At 36.6% G+C, this 20686-nt stretch overlaps 2 protein-coding genes across 3 annotated transcripts; one reads left to right on the top strand and one right to left on the bottom strand.

Moving 5' to 3' along the window:
* Positions 1–39: 39 nt before the first annotated feature.
* On the bottom strand, positions 40–10882 carry LOC100251802 (deaminated glutathione amidase, chloroplastic/cytosolic). The gene is made up of 9 exons (XM_002275631.5): positions 10649–10882; positions 9347–9483; positions 8990–9118; positions 7171–7229; positions 6513–6625; positions 6338–6430; positions 5809–5911; positions 2291–2373; positions 40–464 (listed from the first exon to the last, which is right to left on the bottom strand). The coding sequence occupies exons 1-9, from the start codon at positions 10865–10867 to the stop codon at positions 423–425; spliced, it is 978 nt and encodes a 325-aa protein (XP_002275667.3). The 5' UTR covers positions 10868–10882; the 3' UTR covers positions 40–422.
* A 1372-nt stretch (positions 10883–12254) lies between these two features.
* On the top strand, positions 12255–18805 carry LOC100262161 (probable protein phosphatase 2C 38). 2 transcript variants are annotated; one of them, XM_002281574.4, is made up of 5 exons: positions 12255–12543; positions 12661–13146; positions 15107–15474; positions 17689–17925; positions 18316–18805. In XM_002281574.4, exons 2-5 carry the CDS (start codon positions 12825–12827, stop codon positions 18544–18546), a joined length of 1158 nt encoding a protein of 385 aa, XP_002281610.1. In that variant the 5' UTR covers positions 12255–12543; positions 12661–12824; the 3' UTR covers positions 18547–18805. The 2 variants fall into 2 exon arrangements, with proteins under 2 accessions (XP_002281610.1, XP_010658151.1); XM_010659849.3 differs by having other exon boundaries at positions 15092–15474.
* The last annotated feature ends 1881 nt before the right edge of the window (positions 18806–20686 follow it).

The raw sequence follows: 20686 nt of genomic DNA, 5'->3' as shown, positions 1-20686 counted from the left end.
CCTAAATATTTGAAAGGAGAACCGAAGGAAAACACCATCTACCATGAACCTGCTAATTATTTTTGGTACTGCACCATACTGCATTATACATCTGATAAAGAAAAGGAAGTATACTTGGAGATGCAATTTAATGAGGTACTTACACTTTGATCTGGGAAAGCTGGTACAAAATATTGGAAGGACAGAAGAATAGTGTCAACTGATAATACAGGGATCAATATAATTATTCTGGGTCTTCCAACAGGATCATAGAAACGATAGAGCATGGATATCCCACTCATCTTCAAAGAGGAATATGATCTGTCCAATTCTAAATACATAAATGTGTGATCCTTCATTAGAAGTAGGATGTGAAGTGTCCAAAACAGTGTCGACTTACCACCTGGGTAAGAGGGGCAACTGAAGGACATGTCTTCCAAAAATCATAGAGAAGCAGATTTCCAGAACTCAGGGGGCTTCCGATGCTGCAGAGGTAAATTGCATTAGAAACATGAAAAAACCCTATGCTATTCAATGCTGCAAAGTGATTTAAGAGGGGAAAAAAAACAAAGAAACAGTATTATCCGAACAAACAAGCACTGTGCCTGAGCTTGCCTGCACATACTGACGAAAGTTGAAGTGTTTAAACTGTGCCCAGGCCCAACCATAAAGAGAGGTTCAGTACAGGCGGTGTCCTATAAAGATATGCCACATCAGGTGACTATTAGATTAGTACTAGTCAGGCATAAATTGTAGATCGTCGATCGAGATTGTTGGCCTGATATATGTTGCGGGCCCAGATTTTAGCAGCTTAAGTTTTCAGAAAAGTTTGGTAACTTGACATAATATCAAAGCTATTAATAACCAGAAGTCTCAACTTCAAGTCTTTCCTACTACTACTGTTCTACTGTCTCCATATATTCCATTATGGGCCCAAATCATAACTACTTAACAGCTTAATCTTTTAGGTCAATTGGTTGGCATCCCATGATGTTTGATTGGCTTCACCACTTCATATCCAAAATAATCACTCCATCCACAAACCAGTTGACTAATTAAGGATGTAATATGTGAGTGGAAAGAAAAGGTAAATTTGAATTTAATGATTCTCTCTAAGTGGAATATGAACTCAATTCTATAGTATTAGAAATAACTCTATATGCCAAATATTATTGAAACTATATTATAAATTTATAAAAGAATATAGGATTCTACTAGTTGATGAACTTAGGATGAAAGATGGGGGGCAGTGATAAACACCACAGCTGAGCCTGGTGCGAATTTCTGGTGCCCAGACTTGGCCTGTAAAACTCACAAGCCTAAACAATTCAGACCATGACAGGTTATATGTGATATAAGTCAACAACCATCCCAATCTCATGATACTGAAAATGTTGATCCTTTTGATCTCCTGCCAACATAAGCTTAGGGGCACTTCTTCAATATGCCAACTTACACTTCCACAATACAGTGTGGATTTCCTTCATTTAAACTTCAAGAAAAGCAATTTTAGAACAGGATGAATAATGAAATGCCCCAGATGCCCCAAGATCAGAAGATGAGTACTAAAACTTGGCCACATGCACTCATTATAATGGCGCCTTTTCATTTGTTGTTTTAATTTGTGAAACCTAAAATTTACTTCTGGTTAAAAAATACGAAGCTGATATAAATAGAAGCCTTTATGTAGGATCATATGTTCACCCAAGTATCAACACGTAAAAAGAGATAAAGATGAATAAATAAAAAATAGGTTCTCCATATTGAATAAATGAATTACAAAGTGGGGAAAAGATCACAAGTTCAAACAAACAAATATCATAAGGGTGTTTTTGGGTGCCTTACAAAATTGGAGCAGTTCATTGTTTCTTACATCGCACTTAACACACAACCCAGTAGTTAACATGGAAATGTCATCATAATACCAAAAAGAAACAGAGGTGAAGTTATTTATTGATTTGAATGCCCTTCTTGTAATTTAAACAAGAGTGAAAGACAAAGAATACAGCCATCTAAGTGATTTCTATGCAAAACAGAATGAATCCAATTGATTTCATTAGTATTTTCACCAATTGGCATGTAGATAAGCAGATGATCGGAATGAAAACAACATCTATATATATATATATATTGTAAAGTTGTGTCTGGCTTCCCGAATCTGAAGATTATTTTCTAACATTAGAGGCTCCAGGTATGCATTCTGGGGCTTATCACCAAATGCAGTAAGGAAAAGGTCTTTCAAACATCCACAGTGGATTTGATTTACAAGTTCATCGAAACATAAAAACTGCGAACATTTTTATACAATTACCTGAGAAATTGGCATCTTTGCTCTTACAGAATCAATCAATGAGAAATCAATGTCAGCTACAGCAATGCCTGTTGACAGTCGATCTGAAACACGAAAACAGAAGAACTGATCATGGGCATTCTGTTTCTGTAGTTGTTAGTACACCTACTAAGAGCATGAAGAGCAATGCTTTTAACAGTAAACTTCAACTCTTATCCCTTAGGGAAGAAAGATGCTTCTACAAGGATGCAAAGAACAGACCATGACCTCTTTTGGAGTAACAATGCAGTGATATTGAACCTACTATTAACTAGATCTTGACTAGGACATTGAAACAGGAAGAGAACTTAAATATGTTAAATTTTAAACATTTGACCTATTCTAATACTATTGAAAAATGAAAACATTTGCATCCAACTAGTACTTATATGTGTGCAAGTGCAAAAAACAAACTGTATATCATCCATCAAATCATGTAATTTTTTGGACTTAGAGATCTTGCAAGTTGGCCTTCAAGAAGAAGGGATCTGTGAGTGCAGGACTAGGGTTTTAAGTGTCACTTTCTATTCTTCCTGGGAGAATTCACGATGTGTTAGCTCACATGTAGGCAAGAGGGTATCACAGTATGAAGCAGGAAATGACACATATTCTGACACTGTGGAGTGGACACCATCTCTTGCAATAAGACATTAATAAGGAACTCAGTCATGCATAGTTTAGATTTGGGAGGTTTCTTCCCATGAACTAGAAAAATTTTAAAGTTGCTATGTTGCCTTTAGAGTCGAAACATTTCTGAACTAACAGCATGAACAAGGAAATACAGAATTTCCAACAGGCGATGTCTCCTGAGCTGGACAAAATCTTAAGAGTTGCCACATTACCTTTAGGATCAAAGCATTTCTGAACCACCAACTTGAGGGCAGTTCCTTTAATCCAGTGGCATATGGGACAAAGACCGTAATTAATTTAGTTTCCAGGTGCCAGGTACACAAGGGAAACTTAAGAAGAAACTAGCAACAACCATCGATTTGTGAAAAGGCTAAACACTACTTTTTTGGTTTTAATCCCAAAAAAAATGGGGGCTGAGGATTTGAGGGAGTTCAGGCCCATAAGTTTAGTGGGAAGCCTATACAAGTGGTTGGCTAAGGTTTTAGCCAATAGACTTAAAAGAGCGGTTGGAAAGGTGGTTTCTAAGGCTCAAGGGGCTTTTGTGGAGGGAAGACAGATTCTAGACGCGGTGTTAATAGCTAATGAAGCCATTGACTCAATTCTAAAGAACAATGAAAATGGGATCTTGTGTAAACTTGACATAGAGAAGGCATATGACAATGTGGACTGGTCCTTTCTTCTTACAGTAATGCAGAAAATGGGTTTTGGGGAGAAATGGTTAGGGTGGATCAAGTAGTGCATATCCACTGCAAGTTTCTCTGTGTTGATCAATGGAACGCCTAAGGGATTTTTCCAAAGCTCAAGGGGTTTAAGGCAAGGGGATCCTCTCTCGCCTTATCTCTTTGTGATTGCCATGGAGGTCTTCAGCTCGTTCCTTAATAGGGCTGTGGACAATGGTTATATCTCGGGCTGTCAGGTGAAGGGAAGGAATGAAGGTGGGGTTCAGATTTCACACTTGTTGTTCGCAGATGATACTTTGGTGTTTTGCCAAGCCTCCCAAGATCAGCTGACTTACCTAAGTTGGCTGCTAGTGTGGTTTGAGGCCGCTTCGGGAATGAGAATTAACTTGGATAAGAGTGAACTTATTCCAGTAGGGAGGGTTGTGGATATTGATGATCTTGCCTTGGACTTTGGATGTAAAGTGGGTAGTCTCCCGTCCACGTATTTGGGTCTTCCTTTGGGCGCTCCGTTTAAGTCAGTGGCAATGTGGGATGGAGTGGAAGAGCGGTTCCGCAAAAGATTGACTATGTGGAAGAGACAATACTTATCCAAGGGAGGAAGAGCAACCTTAATCCGAAGTACTTTGTCAAACCTTCCCATTTACTATATGTCTGTTCTAAGTTTACCAAGTTCAGTTAGAAGAAGACTAGAACAAATCCAAAGGGATTTTCTGGGCGGTGGCAGTTTGGAGCGTAAACCACATTTAGTAAGATGGAAGGTGGTGTGCTTAAGCAAGAAGAAAGGGGGTTTAGGGATCAAATGCCTTTCCAATCTCAATAAGGCACTCCTTTCTAAATGGAATTGGTGTTTTGCAAACGAGAGAGAGGCTTTGTGGAATCAAGTGATTAGAGGGAAGTATGGGGAAGATAGAGGGGGTTGGCGCACGCGGGAAGTGAGAGAGGCGCATGGCGTGGGGCTCTGGAAAGGGATAAGGATGGACTGGGATTTGGTGGGTGCGCGGATTTCTTTTAGTGTTGGCAATGGGAGGAGGGTGAGCTTTTGGAGGGATAGATGGTGTGGGGATGCCCCTCTGTGCGATTCGTTTCCTTCCATCTATGCCTTATCGATTGAAAAGGAAGCTTGGGTGGCGGATGTTTGGGATCCCTTGGTGCAAGGGGGTAGGGGGGGTTGGAACCCTTGTTTTTCAAGAGCCCTAAACGATTGGGAGGTGGAGGAGGCGGAATTATTTTTGGGGTGTCTTCACGTGAAGAGAGTCATTGGAGACGTAGATGATAAGGTAGTTTGGACTGAAACAAAGAGTGGCATTTTCTCGGCTAAGTCTCTATACCTTGCTCTAGAAGCAGACTGCCCTAGTTCTTTCCCATCTAGCTGCATTTGGAAGGTGTGGGTACAACCCAAAATCAGCTTTTTTGCGTGGGAGGCCGCATGGGGTAAGGCGCTTACCCTAGATCTTGTTCAGAGAAGAGGATGGTCATTGGCTAATAGATGTTACATGTGTATGGAAAAGGAGGAGACCATAGATCATCTGCTTCTCCACTGCTCCAAAACAAGGGTCTTATGGGAGTTGCTTTTTTCTTTGTTTGGGGTGTCTTGGGTGATGCCGTGTTCAGTTAGAGAGACTTTGCTTAGTTGGCAGACTTCTTCTGTGGGCAAGAAACACAGGAAAGTGTGGAAGGCGGCGCCCTTGCATATTTTTTGGACGGTTTGGAAGGCGAGAAATCGTTTAGCCTTCAAGGATGATGATATATCAATACAGTGGTTGAAATATTCCTTTTTATGCTCGCTTTGGTCTGAGGCAAAGCTGTTTATAGTAGAATGCCCTCAAACTTTGGTGAATTTTATAGATTGGGTGGGATCATTGTAAGGTTTTGGGCCTTTTGGTTGGTGGGTCTCTTATATGTTTTTGGTCTCTTTTGGTGGCGGGTGTATAGGTTTGTATACCTTACATAGGCTGTATACCTTGAGTCGCTCTTTTGGCGTCTCTTTATAAATGAATTTTCTTTACTTATCAAAAAAAAAAAAAAAAAACAACCATCGATTTAGCAATCTGGAGTCAGTGTGAGTGAAAGATAGATAGCTTGAGAAACAAGTTCTTTCCCCATAAAATCACTGCTCCCTCATTGTCCTTTTTGAGTAGAGGCACACATCATAGATTAGACATCAGAGTGTAAAAGGGAACCAGTTCTCACCAGGTAGACGGCCAATTATTGTTCCCCATGGATCAATTATTAAGGAGTCTCCATAACTTTCTCTTTTATCATTATGCTTTCCAGCTTGTGCAGCAGCTATGACCTGATAGCAGATTCATCAACATCATTCCCACAAATGAAGCAGCAGCAAACATGATAGCACACAAGATGAATGAGTCAAAGCCTAAAGAAAATAGCCAAGAAAGAATATCTCCATAACATCAGATAAAATTCTGGAAAACTATTTCAATAGAGAGAAAAGAAAATATAATGCCTTCCAGTGATGCAATAGCAACACTAACATGTGTCGTGTTGATCTATCTCTAATATTAATACAACATCTTTGAGAAGCACCTTAAAACAAAATGAACCCCACCATCGGATCCTAAACTGGGATGGTGTTCTGCATGCACATCTTTTGGTGTGAAGATTGTTTTCTTTTATGGCGGAAGGCATGGTAACCACTGTAATTATTGTTTAAAAGAAGAAAAAAAAAACATTTGGAAAGAGTTGAGAAGGAATTCCATACATAGCACTGAGTCTCAATTGCACGAGCACGAAGAAGAAGTTCCCAGTGTGCTTGACCAGTTACTTTTGTGAAAGCTGCAGGCACCAATAGAACCTGCATATTTTAATCAATGTTAACATAGGTAAGAAAAGAAAGCCGGTCACAATGCAAAGCTAAGGAATCCCCTTGTATGTACCTGTGCATCGTGTAGGAACCTTAGCTGCTGATAAAGCTCTGGGAATCTCAAATCATAGCAAACCGTTACACCCAAACGACCAATGGGGCTGTCTACCGCAACAACTTCCTTCCCTGAAAACTTCACCAATTTAGAATTCTCACACACAAAAAAGTCAAATCATCCATTCAATTATGTCATAAGGCAACTATTACTTGGGAAACACCAGAAAAAGTACGTTTCATTAAAGTACATGATGATTGGAATAACCATTCCATGCTACCCTCACCACCAAAAACAGATAGAAGATATAAGAATAACAAAGATGATATGGACCAGATCTATCTTATACACATGGATGACACGATCAATTTTAATAAGAATACATCTTGTAATTCAGAGTTGACCATATCTGTCACAAACATTCCCTCCAAGGAGAAAATTGCTCTTTACTTGAGAAAACAAAAAGATCAGAAGAAAGCACCAATCATGCAGTATGAATACCAATACTATAGGGGAGTTCAAAGTACACCGATGAGAAGTTTTGACAAAGCTGAATAATGTAATTTTACATTTGCCACAGAAGCCATTTTACAACAAGTGACATAAATATGTATGAACAATGTAGGAGAAAACTTTACTAGCATATCAGAAAAATCAAACACAGGTAAGAATTCACCTCCTTCTGTAAAGCTGCTCTCCTTGTAGACCGCTCCACCAGGAACATCCACATCAAACCTTTAAATAGGAAGAACATTTCTTATTAGAGCATATCCATAGGGGAAACATTATAATATCAACTTTAAGCAAGTTTAGTATATGAGAACTGCATGCAAATTATGAGGGCTCTCAGGAATGAAAAGAAATACCATCAGATTAACCTACTAATGGATCCAAATAATGCATATAACTCAATCATTCTCAGTTACATTGATAAATACCAGTATAGTGATCTGCATGTAAAGATGCCATATCAAGGTTATTTATCAAAAAGAAGCAAATAGGGGATCAACTCTACTGGTCTGTTAGGATGCCTCAGCTTGTTCACAATGTTCTGATAATTGACATATGTGCATGTGTCTAATGTGTGTTGGCACCCTTACACAAACATATGACTCTTCTATAATCAATGTTTTAAGCATCAAGTGCATGTGCTTCCTCACTTCCATTCCCACGAGCACCTCTCTTCCACTCTTGCTTTGTGATTCTAAGTTTGAAACTGCCAACTGCAGGCATTCTCTTTCTCTTTAAAACCGAAGACAAGAAGGATAAGCCTCAAATGAGGGTTTCAATCAGTGAATGATGTCTGTACATGGAAAACCGCACCTCTCGACCTAATATGAGTTTTATTTTTTATTTCAATCAGTGAATAAAGCGTTTATGTGTGGAAAATCTAACCTCCCCACCTTAACAAGGATGTTACTGCAGTCCTGCATTATGGTGACAAATTACCCCAGTGTATTTTAATTTTACAAGAGGAGAAAAAGGAAACTTAGAATTTCTTTCCCCTTCTGAAACCATGCTTTATTCCTTTCTCAAACAATCTGTGAGGTCATTGGGACCTCAAACCTGCTTTCTGCCTCCTGTAATAGGTTTCCAGCACCATCACTGTGGGCATCTTTGCTGGAGTCAAATCAACAACCAGACTCCATACTATTAGCAAAACCGGTATCAGGTACACTACCCTCATTGACCATCAGCGTTATCCACATTGAAATTCTAACCTGTACCATCATCTTTAGCAAAACTAAACACTAGTGGATCCACCATCATCCATAACTGCCTCTGCTACTTCTATCTAAAATACCACAATCAACCACTGTTACCTCCTCTAATCCTATCCATCCATTTTTATCTCCATCCAGTTATTTTCCGCTACTCAGTATTTTTTCCTAGCATACATGATGGTGAATTGATTTTATGTTCATTAGAAATATCAGGTAAACTTCAAAAGGAAGAAGACAAGAAGTGGTCTAGTGCAGTGGAAGGTTTGTTTCAAAACAAAACAGAAAAACACTCGGGAATAAACACAAAGATCACAATAGGATCAGAAAATTAGGGAATAATTCTAATAAATTATATTGAACTGATTCCAACAATTACAATAAGTCTTTAAATAATGTTTGTAATGCAAAAATAAAGGAAATAACTGAAATAAGAAACTAGAAATAAATGGAAACTACGAAAACTAGGTAATCTCTTATACAAAATAGTAAAGCAAATAAATTTAAAATAAGAAACTAATGATGAACTTAAAATAAAAACTAATGATGATCGTGTGCTGCATCATGGTCTATGATAGATAGACTTGTTGCGATAGAAGACCACATATTTCATGTACAACTATAATGGTTTGCATGTAATTCAATCCATTTGATATATCATTCTACTTATCAATAATGTGTGCATGCAAGGCGTGAGCTAGAGAGAGAAAGAGATCAGTAATAGTGATAAAATAAAAAGATAAAATGCAACTGAAACAAAATCAGACATCTTACAAGTGTATTTTTCGATATTTGCTTCTAATGTTGCCAGTATCATCAATTAAAACATGTGTATTGCACAGGTGTGCATCATCCTGTCCTTTTTCTTGGAAGCCTCCAAGTGACAACCAAATTTTGGATTCTCTGCAATTTAAGAAACTTCATGGCTCAGAGGAATGAACAAATAAGTAATTCTGCAAAAGTCATAAATCACAAAGAAAATGAAAGAGACAGTGAAAGAACAACATTTCCTGGTAGCAAAGACCAAAAAAGTAATACTCAACCATATTAAATTTGGTTGGGTATGTATGGAACACATGTATAAATAAACATAAGCGTGCTTTCTAAAATTTCAGTTTATAGTAGTCTGACCTTGCAAGAGAACGGTATCCTTGCATGATTGGGCCATCTAAAGGCTCAGCAATAGTAAGACTCTCCCCATCCTTGGTAGCCACAAACGAGAAATTTTCAGGAAAACAGATGAACTTTGCCCCTGCAGATACTGCTTCCTTTGCAAATATCAATTCTAAAAATTAGACATGGAACTTCAAAGAGGTATAATAAATAAATCAAAACCTGACAAGTATCTTACTCAAAACTACTGCAAATCCCAAAGGTTGATTACATAAATAGCTCAAGTTAAAGCAATAAACTAACGTGCCCAACAAAACATGGGGAAATTCATAGTTATTTATTTTGCACATTTATTATGTGCAACACTAATCATGGGAAAATAAACAATACCCTCCATATATGAATGCTAATTACTAAAAAATTCCATAGATTTATTTGGGTAGTCTAGAAAACTAAGTCAAAACTGATATAAGAAAAGTACTAAAAAGACAATCCACACAGCTGTAATCAAGCCAAAGTGTAGGTTGTTCAAGTTTGGCTTAAAACATTAAAAAGCTCCAAGATTGGGAATGAGCTGAGCTCTTTTTCCAAGATGAACGAACTCAAACAATCATATAACTGAACTGAATTAACTCAATTTTTTAGAAGTCTTAGGATGTTTATGAGCTTGAGAAGTGGGAAGTGTGAGCTTAGTTCAAAAGTCTTAAGTGTTTAACAATCTCCATAGCGAAGATATCTCGATTCCTATATCTCAAGCTTCCAATTGAACTGATCTCAAGCTAGGTTCCAGCGGTTAGAATGGTATCGTAGCCCTACCAACCGATTATGTTTTGCAATAAGAACATAAAATGCAATAAAATTTAACAAATATGGATTTTATGTGATCGCCTGATTTGTTTCTGAGAAACCGTTGGATGAAAACGAAAAAGTGATTTATTAAAGGAAAAAAACAAAACATATACGGATTTTTCTGTGACAATCCGTTTCGTTGCTGAGAAACCGTAGAAAAATAAATGAAAGTGATCAAGAATCAACGATCAACATATATGGATTTTCTGTGACGGCGTGTTTGATTGCTGAGAAACAGAACGAAACGAAACGAACGTGAAAACATTTAACATAAATGGATATTCTGCGACGGCCTGTCCAGTAGCAGAGAAGCCGTGGCAAAGAAATAAAGACTTTTTGAATTATCCGTTTCAAGATTCCCAAAACTCCCTCTTATTTTACTGCGGTTTCTCAAGAACCAAACGCAAGCATAAGGAAAAAAATAACAACCACAGAAAAACACAACAAAATAATCGAAAATCGAAACGATACTTTGACAAGGCGGGAACAGGTGGCGAAGTTCGCGGCGAGATCGTTGACTGAAGTCATCTGAACGGCCGCGACTCGTACTGAGTTTGCCATGGTTGAGTTGCCAGTGATGGCACGAATCGCTTCCGACGCGAAACGGGAGTTTTTCAAAGCGAGGCGTCTCCGGTTTTGGATCCAACTGATTCGGGAGTTGTTTGGAGCGGAGTGTAGACAAAACGACATCGTTTTGTTGGAGGCTAGTTGCCGAATGCTGAGACTGGTAATAAAATGGAATTTATTTGCATGTGGGTCCTTCTGTTTCGCTGTATTTGTTGATATACCCATGTGTTCTTCGGATTTTACGTAAGGGCCGGTCTAGACAACTAGACCTTACATAAAATTTCGTCTTTTTGTTTTAAGCAATAAATTTTAATAAAATAAAATTTTAATGTTATTAAAAATGAAAAAATTCGAATTCTATGAAGTAATATTTTATTGGATTTGATATTAAATTATTTTTAAGATATTTTTTTTAATAATCTTTTATTAAATTTTAAAAATATTTTTTAGCTTTTCAAAAAAAAATAATTGTGAAAATGGGTTGGATTATTTAACAATAATTTATTTTTCATTTTGTCCATTATTTATAAAAAAATTATTATAATTTTTTTAAAATAATTTTAATTTCTTATGATAAGCAATAAATTTTATGAACCATGGACAAATTAAATCCAAAACATATGCCACTTACTAAGACTACATTTTTTAGTATTAATCTTTATCAACTCTTAATAAATATTTTTAGAATAGTTTTTATGCATTTTTTTTTCAAAATTTTAAAATAAAAAGAAAACGACAAAGAAAATAATAGATTTTTCTTTTTCTTTCCTCATATTTGGTAAAAAATTCAAATATTAAAAACATTTCCATGAATGTATTGTATAATTAAGTGCAATATAGAAGTTTTTAAAATATTTTTCATGTTTTCAATTATTGCTTAAATATTTTATAAAAAATAATTACAAACCTATAAAACCTTGTTTTTAAAAACAAAATATTTTAAAAATAAGTTATCAAAAAAATTATTTTTTGTAGAAAATTTATAAAACATATCTTTTAAGTTAGATTATTTTTAAAAAACATAAATTAGTTTTGTTTAAAAAGGTTATTTGATTAAAAGGGTAAATAAAAACCTAAAATTTTAAATTTAATCCTTTATCTTTTTTTGTCTCAATTTGAAAAATATCCTTATTATTGTAAAATAACATTATATTTGAAAACTTACATATAAATATTTAAAATGATAAAAGATATTTATGCAAAAAAAAAAGTTACTTTTCAAATAAAAAGACGGGAAATATTACATTTATAATTTTGAGATTATTTAATCTTTTTAATTAAATATTAAGGACCCATGCTCATAATTTAAGATGAAATCATTTTAAAAAAATTAAAATTTCCATAAAAAAAAAAAGCTTATTTTCACACACAAATTTATTTTTGTTTTATTATTCTTTTATTTTTTGTTGGGTATTACCATATAAAGAGATGGGAAAGGGGAGGAATAATTGCCTGAAATGGTGGTTTGTTAGGGGTCAAAGTCAAAACCCATGCAATAAAATAGAAAAACAAAAAATTGAAAACCCAACCCCAAAACCAAAAGGCAAAAGCCCCAAAGCGAGAGAGTCATGGAACTCAATTCAAAATGAGGGATTTGTTGTATATGCCCTTTCTTTAGAAGAAAGAAAAGACCAATAACAACTCCACAACCCCTGTCTTTTATCTCTCTGCTGTCTCCAGATCTACCCTTCCTCAGCTTTCTCACAAATCTCAATTCAATCCTTCCAGTGATGGGGGTTTTCAGCTATTGATAGATCTTAGACAAAACGGTTATCAAAATCTCAGCATAAAGATTCAAGGTATGTGAGAAACATTTCTGGGATTTTGTGTAGACTTTGTTTCTGAGATATTTTATGAAGTTTTTGCACATACCCGTTTGGTTAATTTGATAATTTGATGTTTCAATGCATATACAGATTAATGGTGTCTGCATCAATCAATGTGTATCTAATTTTTGGAAATTGTGATGTGGGTTTTGGAGTTGAAAAGAGTATAGAATTGGAATTAGGATTTGATATTGTTTTTGAGACTGATTTCAATAGATCAATTGCTGGGTCATTTGGGTGAGAATATGTGAGTTATGGTATCTAATTCACTGATGAGGATTGTGGCACCATGTTGGAGGCCTTCCATAGAAGGTGAAAATTCTGGTAGAGGGGATGTTGCAGGCCGGGTTGATGGTTTATTGTGGTATAAAGATTCAGGGCGCCATGTTAATGGGGACTTTTCTATGGCAGTAATTCAAGCTAATAATGTATTGGAAGATCATAGCAGACTTGATTCGGGGCCGCTGAGCTCACTTGATTCAGGTCCACAAGGAACATTTGTTGGAATTTATGATGGCCATGGAGGTCCTGAAGCTTCCCGGTTTGTCAACAGTAGACTATTTGACAATCTTAAGAGTATGTTCTTCCTCCATTGGCTATGTAAAGTATTTGTTTTTCCTCCATTAAGTTTCATTTTCATGCACTCTTTTTCAATGCTGGCATGATGATTATTTGACTAGTTCGCATCACACCAATTTGGTCAACTGGTACAGTAGTTTATTATTTGCATTTCGCTCGGGCAGGGGAACAACTCAAAAGAAAAAAAATGAAGTGGGTAAGCAAAAAGTATACACCAACAAAGACCAGACCCCAATCACATTCTAGTTCTATCAGTCTGTTAACCCCGATAGATATATATTTTTTTTTATCCAAAAAGAAGAAATTGAAAAGTCAAAGCAGGGAAAAATCTTTCTGAGGTATCATGAATGAAGGCATTTTAATTGGATGGTAGAAGTAAGTTTCACGATTGAGATTCAATAATCAAACTTAAAAGAGGTCAAAACCGACGTTCTTGAGTCAATGGGAGCTTTACAAAATCTGCTTTTAATAAGTGATGGTATATTCAGAATGCAACAGGTCTATCTGTTATTCAAGATTTAGGAACCAGGATTAGTTGCTCCTAGAAATAATTTGGACTAGGGAATATGCTGGAAAATTTTGTTTTCTATTCCTGAAAAATTCAATTACAGGGGTTGTGGACCTTCTAAGACTTCAAGAAAATGAAAGAATTTCATTTCAATGATTGCATTCAAGCTTTAAAGGGCTTGAAAGCTTAGATCTGTTTGCTAGACGTAACCTGCCACCCTGGTCATGAGTTGTAAACTTTAACTCTTAGCTGTAAGGAGTAAAGCAAAGAAAATATAATTTTTATAAATTTTATTGATAAAGTAAGTTCCTATTGGATATTAGTCTTCATGAATGGTATTTTATAGAAAAGAAATGAAACATGTACATGAAAACCCAATGTTTTCAGAATTGGACCAGTCATTGAACCGGAAAAGTTATTGGTTCACGGTTCACTGGTCGGACTGACGGTCGAACCGCAGTCGAACCGGTGACGTCATAAATATATATTTTTACATGTTATTAAAATTTAAAAAATAATAGATTATATCTAAATTTTGATAATATTTACTTTGTTTGTTAAGTTTTTTCACAAAGTTTTTTACCTGTGGATGTCAATTAACCCAATAATTTCAATAAATTAAAATTTCTATGTGCAATAAATAAAATAAAATAAAAATGAAAAATTTAAATAGTAAACATATCATTACAATTACAATCAACAAAAAATTAAGAAATTAAATATTAAGATATTAAATATAAAAAATAAAAATTAAATTTTAAAAAACAAAAATAGAAGGCAGTGGGAACTAGGAAGGCAAGGCGCAGGGGGATTTTGGGAGAGGAGAGGAGAGGAGAGGAGGGAGGATGGGGGAATTTTGCAATTGGGCTTGGGGTGCGCGGCGGGGGGTGGGGGGGTTGAGTGGCCGGTGACAGGGCTTTGCAGCGTTTTAGGGAGGAGTGTTGTGGGGGAATTTTGCAGTTGCTGGGCTTGGGGGCGTGCGGCAAGGGGGTGGGGTGTTGAGTGGCCGATGGCGGGGCTTTGCAGCATTTTGGGAGGGGTGCTTCCAGCAGGACAATGCTCCAGTGGCCGGCGACAATGGGAACAGCTGCGCAGATGCTAGGAGGAAAAAAAAAAAAAAAAGTTGAACCGGACGGTTCGGAGGGAACCGGCTGATTTGTCCGATTTGCCTGTTGGACCGCTGGTTCATCCGGTCCGATTCCAGTTCGATCACTTTTCGGTCCAATTTGTCGGACTGAACCAGAATCGTGACCATCCGGCAGTCGGACCGGCCGGTCCGGTCCGGTTTTTAAAACCATGTGAAAACCTGAATAGCAGTCAAACTCAATTATACATCATACATGAACTGAGAACTCGCTCTCTCTTTCTCACCATTTTTAATTATAGTCTTTTCTTAGAGAAGATGGCTAATGCATATGTTTACTGACTTGACAGCTATTCATGGTGCAGAATTCACATCAGAGAATCAGGGAATGTCAGAAGATGTTATCACCAAAGCATTTTTGGCGACAGAGGACGAATTCCTCTCTCTTGTAAAGAAGCAGTGGCTAAGTAAGCCACAAATTGCTTCTGCGGGTTCATGTTGTTTAGTTGGTATAATATGTAGTGGACTGCTTTACATTGCAAATGCAGGAGACTCTCGAGTGGTGTTAGGAAGATTGGAGAAAGCCTTCAGTGAGGTAAAAGCCGTTCAGTTATCTTCTGAGCACAATGCAAATTTTGAATCTGTGAGAGAGGAGTTGCGCATGTTGCATCCTGATGATCCACAGATAGTGGTTTTAAAGCACAAGGTTTGGCGTGTGAAGGGTATAATACAGGTGAACTCTTTGGGTTTTTTTGTATGTTCTTTAGATTTGAGTTTTGATGCTCTTTCTGCTTTCTTTTCATTCACTTTTTTTTTTTTGATAAATATTCTTTTCATTTACATTTTTCAACATGCTCTTGCTTTTTATCCTTCAGTCTGTCAAATATTCTCTGGATTTATGCAAAAATACTTGGTGCTCATGTGAAATTTTGTTTTAGGGTTGGCAACCTGGTTTTATTGATTATAATTTTTTAATTCGACATGAATAGTAGTAATTTTTTAATTTCCATCAGATTCCCTGAATATTCTGAGTAATTATGAATCAACAAAATATGTGTTCCCTAACATGCCTTTCTTTTCCAAAGTCAATGTTATTCTTGTCAAACAACCTTGGGCTTTTGGATTCCCCCCTTTTCCCTAGATTAACTTGATGACCACCATTTTTCACTATTTCTTTCTAAAAACTTGACCTATCTCAAGTAACATAGTGGGGGGAAATGCTTATGTTTGACAATAGGTCTAACTTGGGATTTGGTTACAACTATGGAAATCATTTTGGATGTCAAGGATTAACAGGGAAAATTATAATGAAAAAGTTGTCTTATAAAAAATTGTGAATAAGTTATGAGAACTTCAAATTTAGTTTCAGCCAGTAAAACATTTAAACAGTTGTGGAGATATGCCCTTCAGAATAACTGCCTGTGGAGGGTGATAATTCAAAGCAAATATGGAGAGTTGGAAGGGGCCACTCTAGAGATGAGTGAAGCTTTTGGTATAGGTTTATGGAAAGCAATTAGAAGAGAATGAGAGGAATAATCCTTCCAACCGTTATTTTGATTAGAAATGGCCTCAAACCAAATTCTAGTCGGATGGATGGGTGGATGAGTGTAATTTGAAAGAGGGTTCCCTTAGATAGTATTGCCTATAGTAGGAATGTAACAGTAGCTGACTTATGGGTGGTAAGGGAGGTATAAGGCTTTTGGTCAATTCTGTTCAAAAGACATCTTCAAGATTGAGAGTTGGGAGTTGTGATGCAATTTATGAAGCTCATCCACAAGGTGAGTGTGCAAGTATTGGGGGACGATAGCTTGCTGTGGAGGGAGGAGGAGGCTTTTCAAGTGATATTTTTACAACCCTTGACTTGATGAGAATGAAGCCCTGTTCCCTGTCAAAGAAATTTGGGGCACCTATATCCCTTCGAGATTTTTAAAATTTTTTGGTTGCTTAGGAGGTTGTGTGAGGGAAGATGGTAACCATTGACGTTCTTATAAGGAGAAGATGGTCGATGACCAACAGATGAAGTCTTTGTAAAGTCACAGAGGAATCAGCGAACCACCTTCTTATTCATTATGATGGAAACAGAAAGTTATGAACATGTTGTTAGCAATTTCAGGCTACAAATGGTGTTTCCAAATCTTGTGAAAGAGCTCCTTCTAAGTCGGAAGGTGAAGGGCATGGACAAAAGGTGGAGGAGGGTGTGGAGTATGCTTCCTCTTTCTTTGTTTTGGTGCATGTGGCGTGAAAGCAACAGAAATATCTTCAATGAGGAAGAGCTCAACAACCATATGCTGAAAGAGATCTTTATTAGGTCTCTTATAGAATGGTCTAGAGCCCTGTTGGGGAAGGAATGTGCTTCTTTGTTGGATTTTATTGATATCTTGAACTGTGTATAGTGGTTTTTACTTGTTCTTGTCTTGCTCTTGTTTTTTATTTAGGTGGCACCTCTTGTATACCCCCGTGTGAATATGGTGCACTCCCTTTGTTTAGGGCTTTTTAATGCATCTTTTTGTTGACCTATAAAAATAAATAAATAAATCATAAAAATTCACTTGTTTAAAACTGTCCACATCAACAGAGTCCAACTTGGGATTTAATTCTCAACCATGGAAATAAGTTGGCATTTGATGATTAATAAGGAAAATATCATGAACAATCCCTTATAAAAATTATAGATTGTGAGAAATTCACAAGAGATTTCCTGCATTGAGAAAACACTTGTTTTAATAATGAAGTTCACGTGGTAATGGCAGAATTATTTGGAATTCTTTTGGAGTGGCTGGCAATAGTTACAAAAGAATAATAAAATATGGTATTATTTATGATATAATTGTGTTTCCTATGCCTATTGAGAAAGTTTAATATGATTCAGGAATTCTTAAAAAAACTTGTCTCCAGAAGATTGCCGTTCAAGATATTTGTTATTGAGAGAGCTTTTATAATATTTCAGGTTTCAAGATCCATAGGTGATGCTTACCTGAAGAATGCTGAATTCAACAGAGAGCCTCTATTGCCAAAGTTTAGACTGGATGAGCCCTTCCACAAGCCAATCCTTAAAGCTGAGCCATCGGTTCTAGTGCAGAGACTTCACCCTGAAGACCAGTTTCTTATATTTGCATCTGATGGGCTATGGGAGAACCTTAGTAATCAGGAGGCAGTTGACATTGTCAACAACAGTCCACGTAATGTAGGATTTCTGTTTATATTTTTTAAATTTCTTTTGTATTTAAATTGAATGTAGTTGTTATGGGTATGGTTCTAAGTTGCGACCTCCTGTTAGAGTTTCTTGATTCTATCTGAAATAATAGCCCAGAATCTGGTGTATAATGCTTAGACATGGAATTCAACTAAATACTTTTCTTTCAACCACATAGTTGGTCCTTAATTAATCCTTGAAAGCAGGGTGGTACTAAATTCTAAGAATCACATAAACAGTCCAAGTTACTTGAACTAATTGAACCGAGCATGGTGAAGAGATACACTGTTTTTTCAAAGAAATATGTATGATAACAAGTCTGAGTCATTACCTCTTGAAATTGCTTCCTAACATATACCCCAATGTTATGTCTTTGTGCAGGGGATTGCAAGGAAACTTGTCAAAGCTGCATTACAGGAAGCGGCAAAGAAAAGGGAGATGAGATACTCAGACCTGAAAAAGATCGAGCGAGGTGTGAGGAGACATTTTCACGATGATATCACTGTTGTTGTATTGTTTCTTGACTACAGTCTGATCAGTCGCAACTCCAATCGTGGACCTTCACTTTCAATCATAGCAGGGGGAGGTGTCTTTGCAAATGGCAGCACCTAGTTGTAGAGGTTCTAAATATCTTCTCCTTGAACCTTGTTCCATCAATTTGTCCTTATTTTTTTCCCTCAAAACAAGAACGTAAAATGTTTGTATGTATAGCTATGCTGCTTACGCTCCACAAACCCTTTTCTATAATTCAATGAAGATCTTCTTAGAGGGTAGAGTGGATCATCAAACAGCTGAATACCTTGAAAAAAATTATGTAAAAACTATCTGGGAATCAGCTCATACAAAAATTGGAAATCTACCTGTTGAAACAGCTTTTGTGTTCTTTAGCTGTTGTGCTCGTACTGATGAGCAATTTAGATACATTTCCATCCTAGATGAGACCGGAAAATGAGGATTAGAGTTCTGATACCGACCATGCTACTTGTATAATTTGCTTTATAACCAGAATCATTTGCAGATAATTCCATTCACAGATTCTTGTTTGTTGGAGTTTCTGCAAATGTCATAGTTTCATTTGATAAATGGTGGTTGTTTGATTTCAAATTGCTTCATGTTGGTGTCTTCTAACCTTTGATCTTCATACACCCACTTTGTATGGTCTCTGTTAGGAATTTGAGGCTAATCCAAACTATGGTAGTCACCCTAGAGAGGGGGGAGGGGGGTAAATAGGGTGATGGTATCTTTTTCACAAATTTAAACTATGCAAAAATAAGAGACAATTATATGCAAATATATAATAAACAAAATAAACACAATTGCATATAATTTAAAAGAGTTAGGGAAGAGAGAGTGCAAATACGAGAGTTTATAGTGGTTCGGCACTTCTTTGTCTACGTCCACTCTCCTCAACCTCCTAACCGAGTGAGGGTTCCACTATCTTGAAGCTTCAACCAAACTTCCAATCTCTTTATAATTGGATTATGGTTCCAATTCACCCTCTTGGACTTTTGGCTCTAAGCACCCTTTACACTTCTTCAAGAGATATCCCTCTCTTGAATAACCTCTCAAGTGATACCCCTCACTTGAGAAAATTCCTCACAAAGATAAACAAATAATGATCTCACAAAAATCCTAATAATAGAACTTTAGGCTCAAAGATACAAGAAAAACTAGGATTGAATGGTGCACTAAAGATATGCAAGTTATGAAACAATGGTGCACTCAAAAACACTCTTCCAAGGCTCAAATATAATCAAGAATGATTTGGGAAGGTTAAGCTCATGAAACAATGAAGATTGGAGCCTTTTTATAGAAGAAAAAAGTCAAACTAGCCGTTGGGGGTTCGACCGGTCGAGATAGGGGTCGACCGGTTGATTAGCCGTTAGGAAAAGTGACCGTTGGGCCTCAACCTGACCTCAACCGGTTGAGGTTCAACCTTGACCGGGAAGGGAAGGCCACTGGGAGAGAGAGAAACTTTTTGGCCTCCCTCAACCGGTCCTCGACTGGACGAGCACAATCGGTCGACCGATTGAACCAGTTGAGCTATTTTTTTGGCTCAACACTCAACATTTTTTAACTTAAAACCTTTTAACACAAGTTTGAAAATCATTTAACACAAGGTTTTAGTTGAAAACATGAAATCATCCAATTCTTAAGATATTTAAAACAATATTACTCTTGGATGATTTTGGTGCATAAATAAAGAATGAAATGCATGAAAGTCTTAGTGCACCAACAACCTTACAAAGAGATCTTAAGAAGCTTTGGTCTTGAAAAACTCTTCTCTTTGAGGTGGTCTTCTTCTTCATGATTTCTTCTTGGCTTGATTTGTCTTTGTGATTGCCACTTTGGAAATCATCTTGCCTAATCACACTTGAAATATGATCATTAGTTCTAAACCTTATTTTGTTATCATCAAAATCAAAATTAACCAAACCTTGATTTCACAGTTTCTTTTCTGCAACCTATAGGCCTGTCTCGATACTAAATCTAGAAAATAGTTTTCTGCAGTTTAGAAACAAAAACAGTTTTCTGATGATGTGTTGAATACTTTGAAAACTTTTGCATTGTGTGTAAGTGGATAGTAGTACCTTTACAAAGAATTTGTTTTTTCACACTTGAGTTCTCAAACAAAATTTTGTTTCTGAAAACAACTGAGAACTGCTTTCAAAAACTGGTTTTTGAGGCATGTTTTCGAAAGTGTTGTCAAATCACAACAGCTTGAGATAGGGAAAAAAAAAACTTTCAATTT

This window comes from Vitis vinifera, chromosome 13 (genome assembly GCF_030704535.1).
Source record: "Vitis vinifera cultivar Pinot Noir 40024 chromosome 13, ASM3070453v1".
NCBI lineage: Eukaryota > Viridiplantae > Streptophyta > Magnoliopsida > Vitales > Vitaceae > Vitis > Vitis vinifera.
The sequence above is the reverse complement of the archived record's forward strand: the minus strand, read 5'-3'. Positions and strand labels throughout refer to the sequence as shown.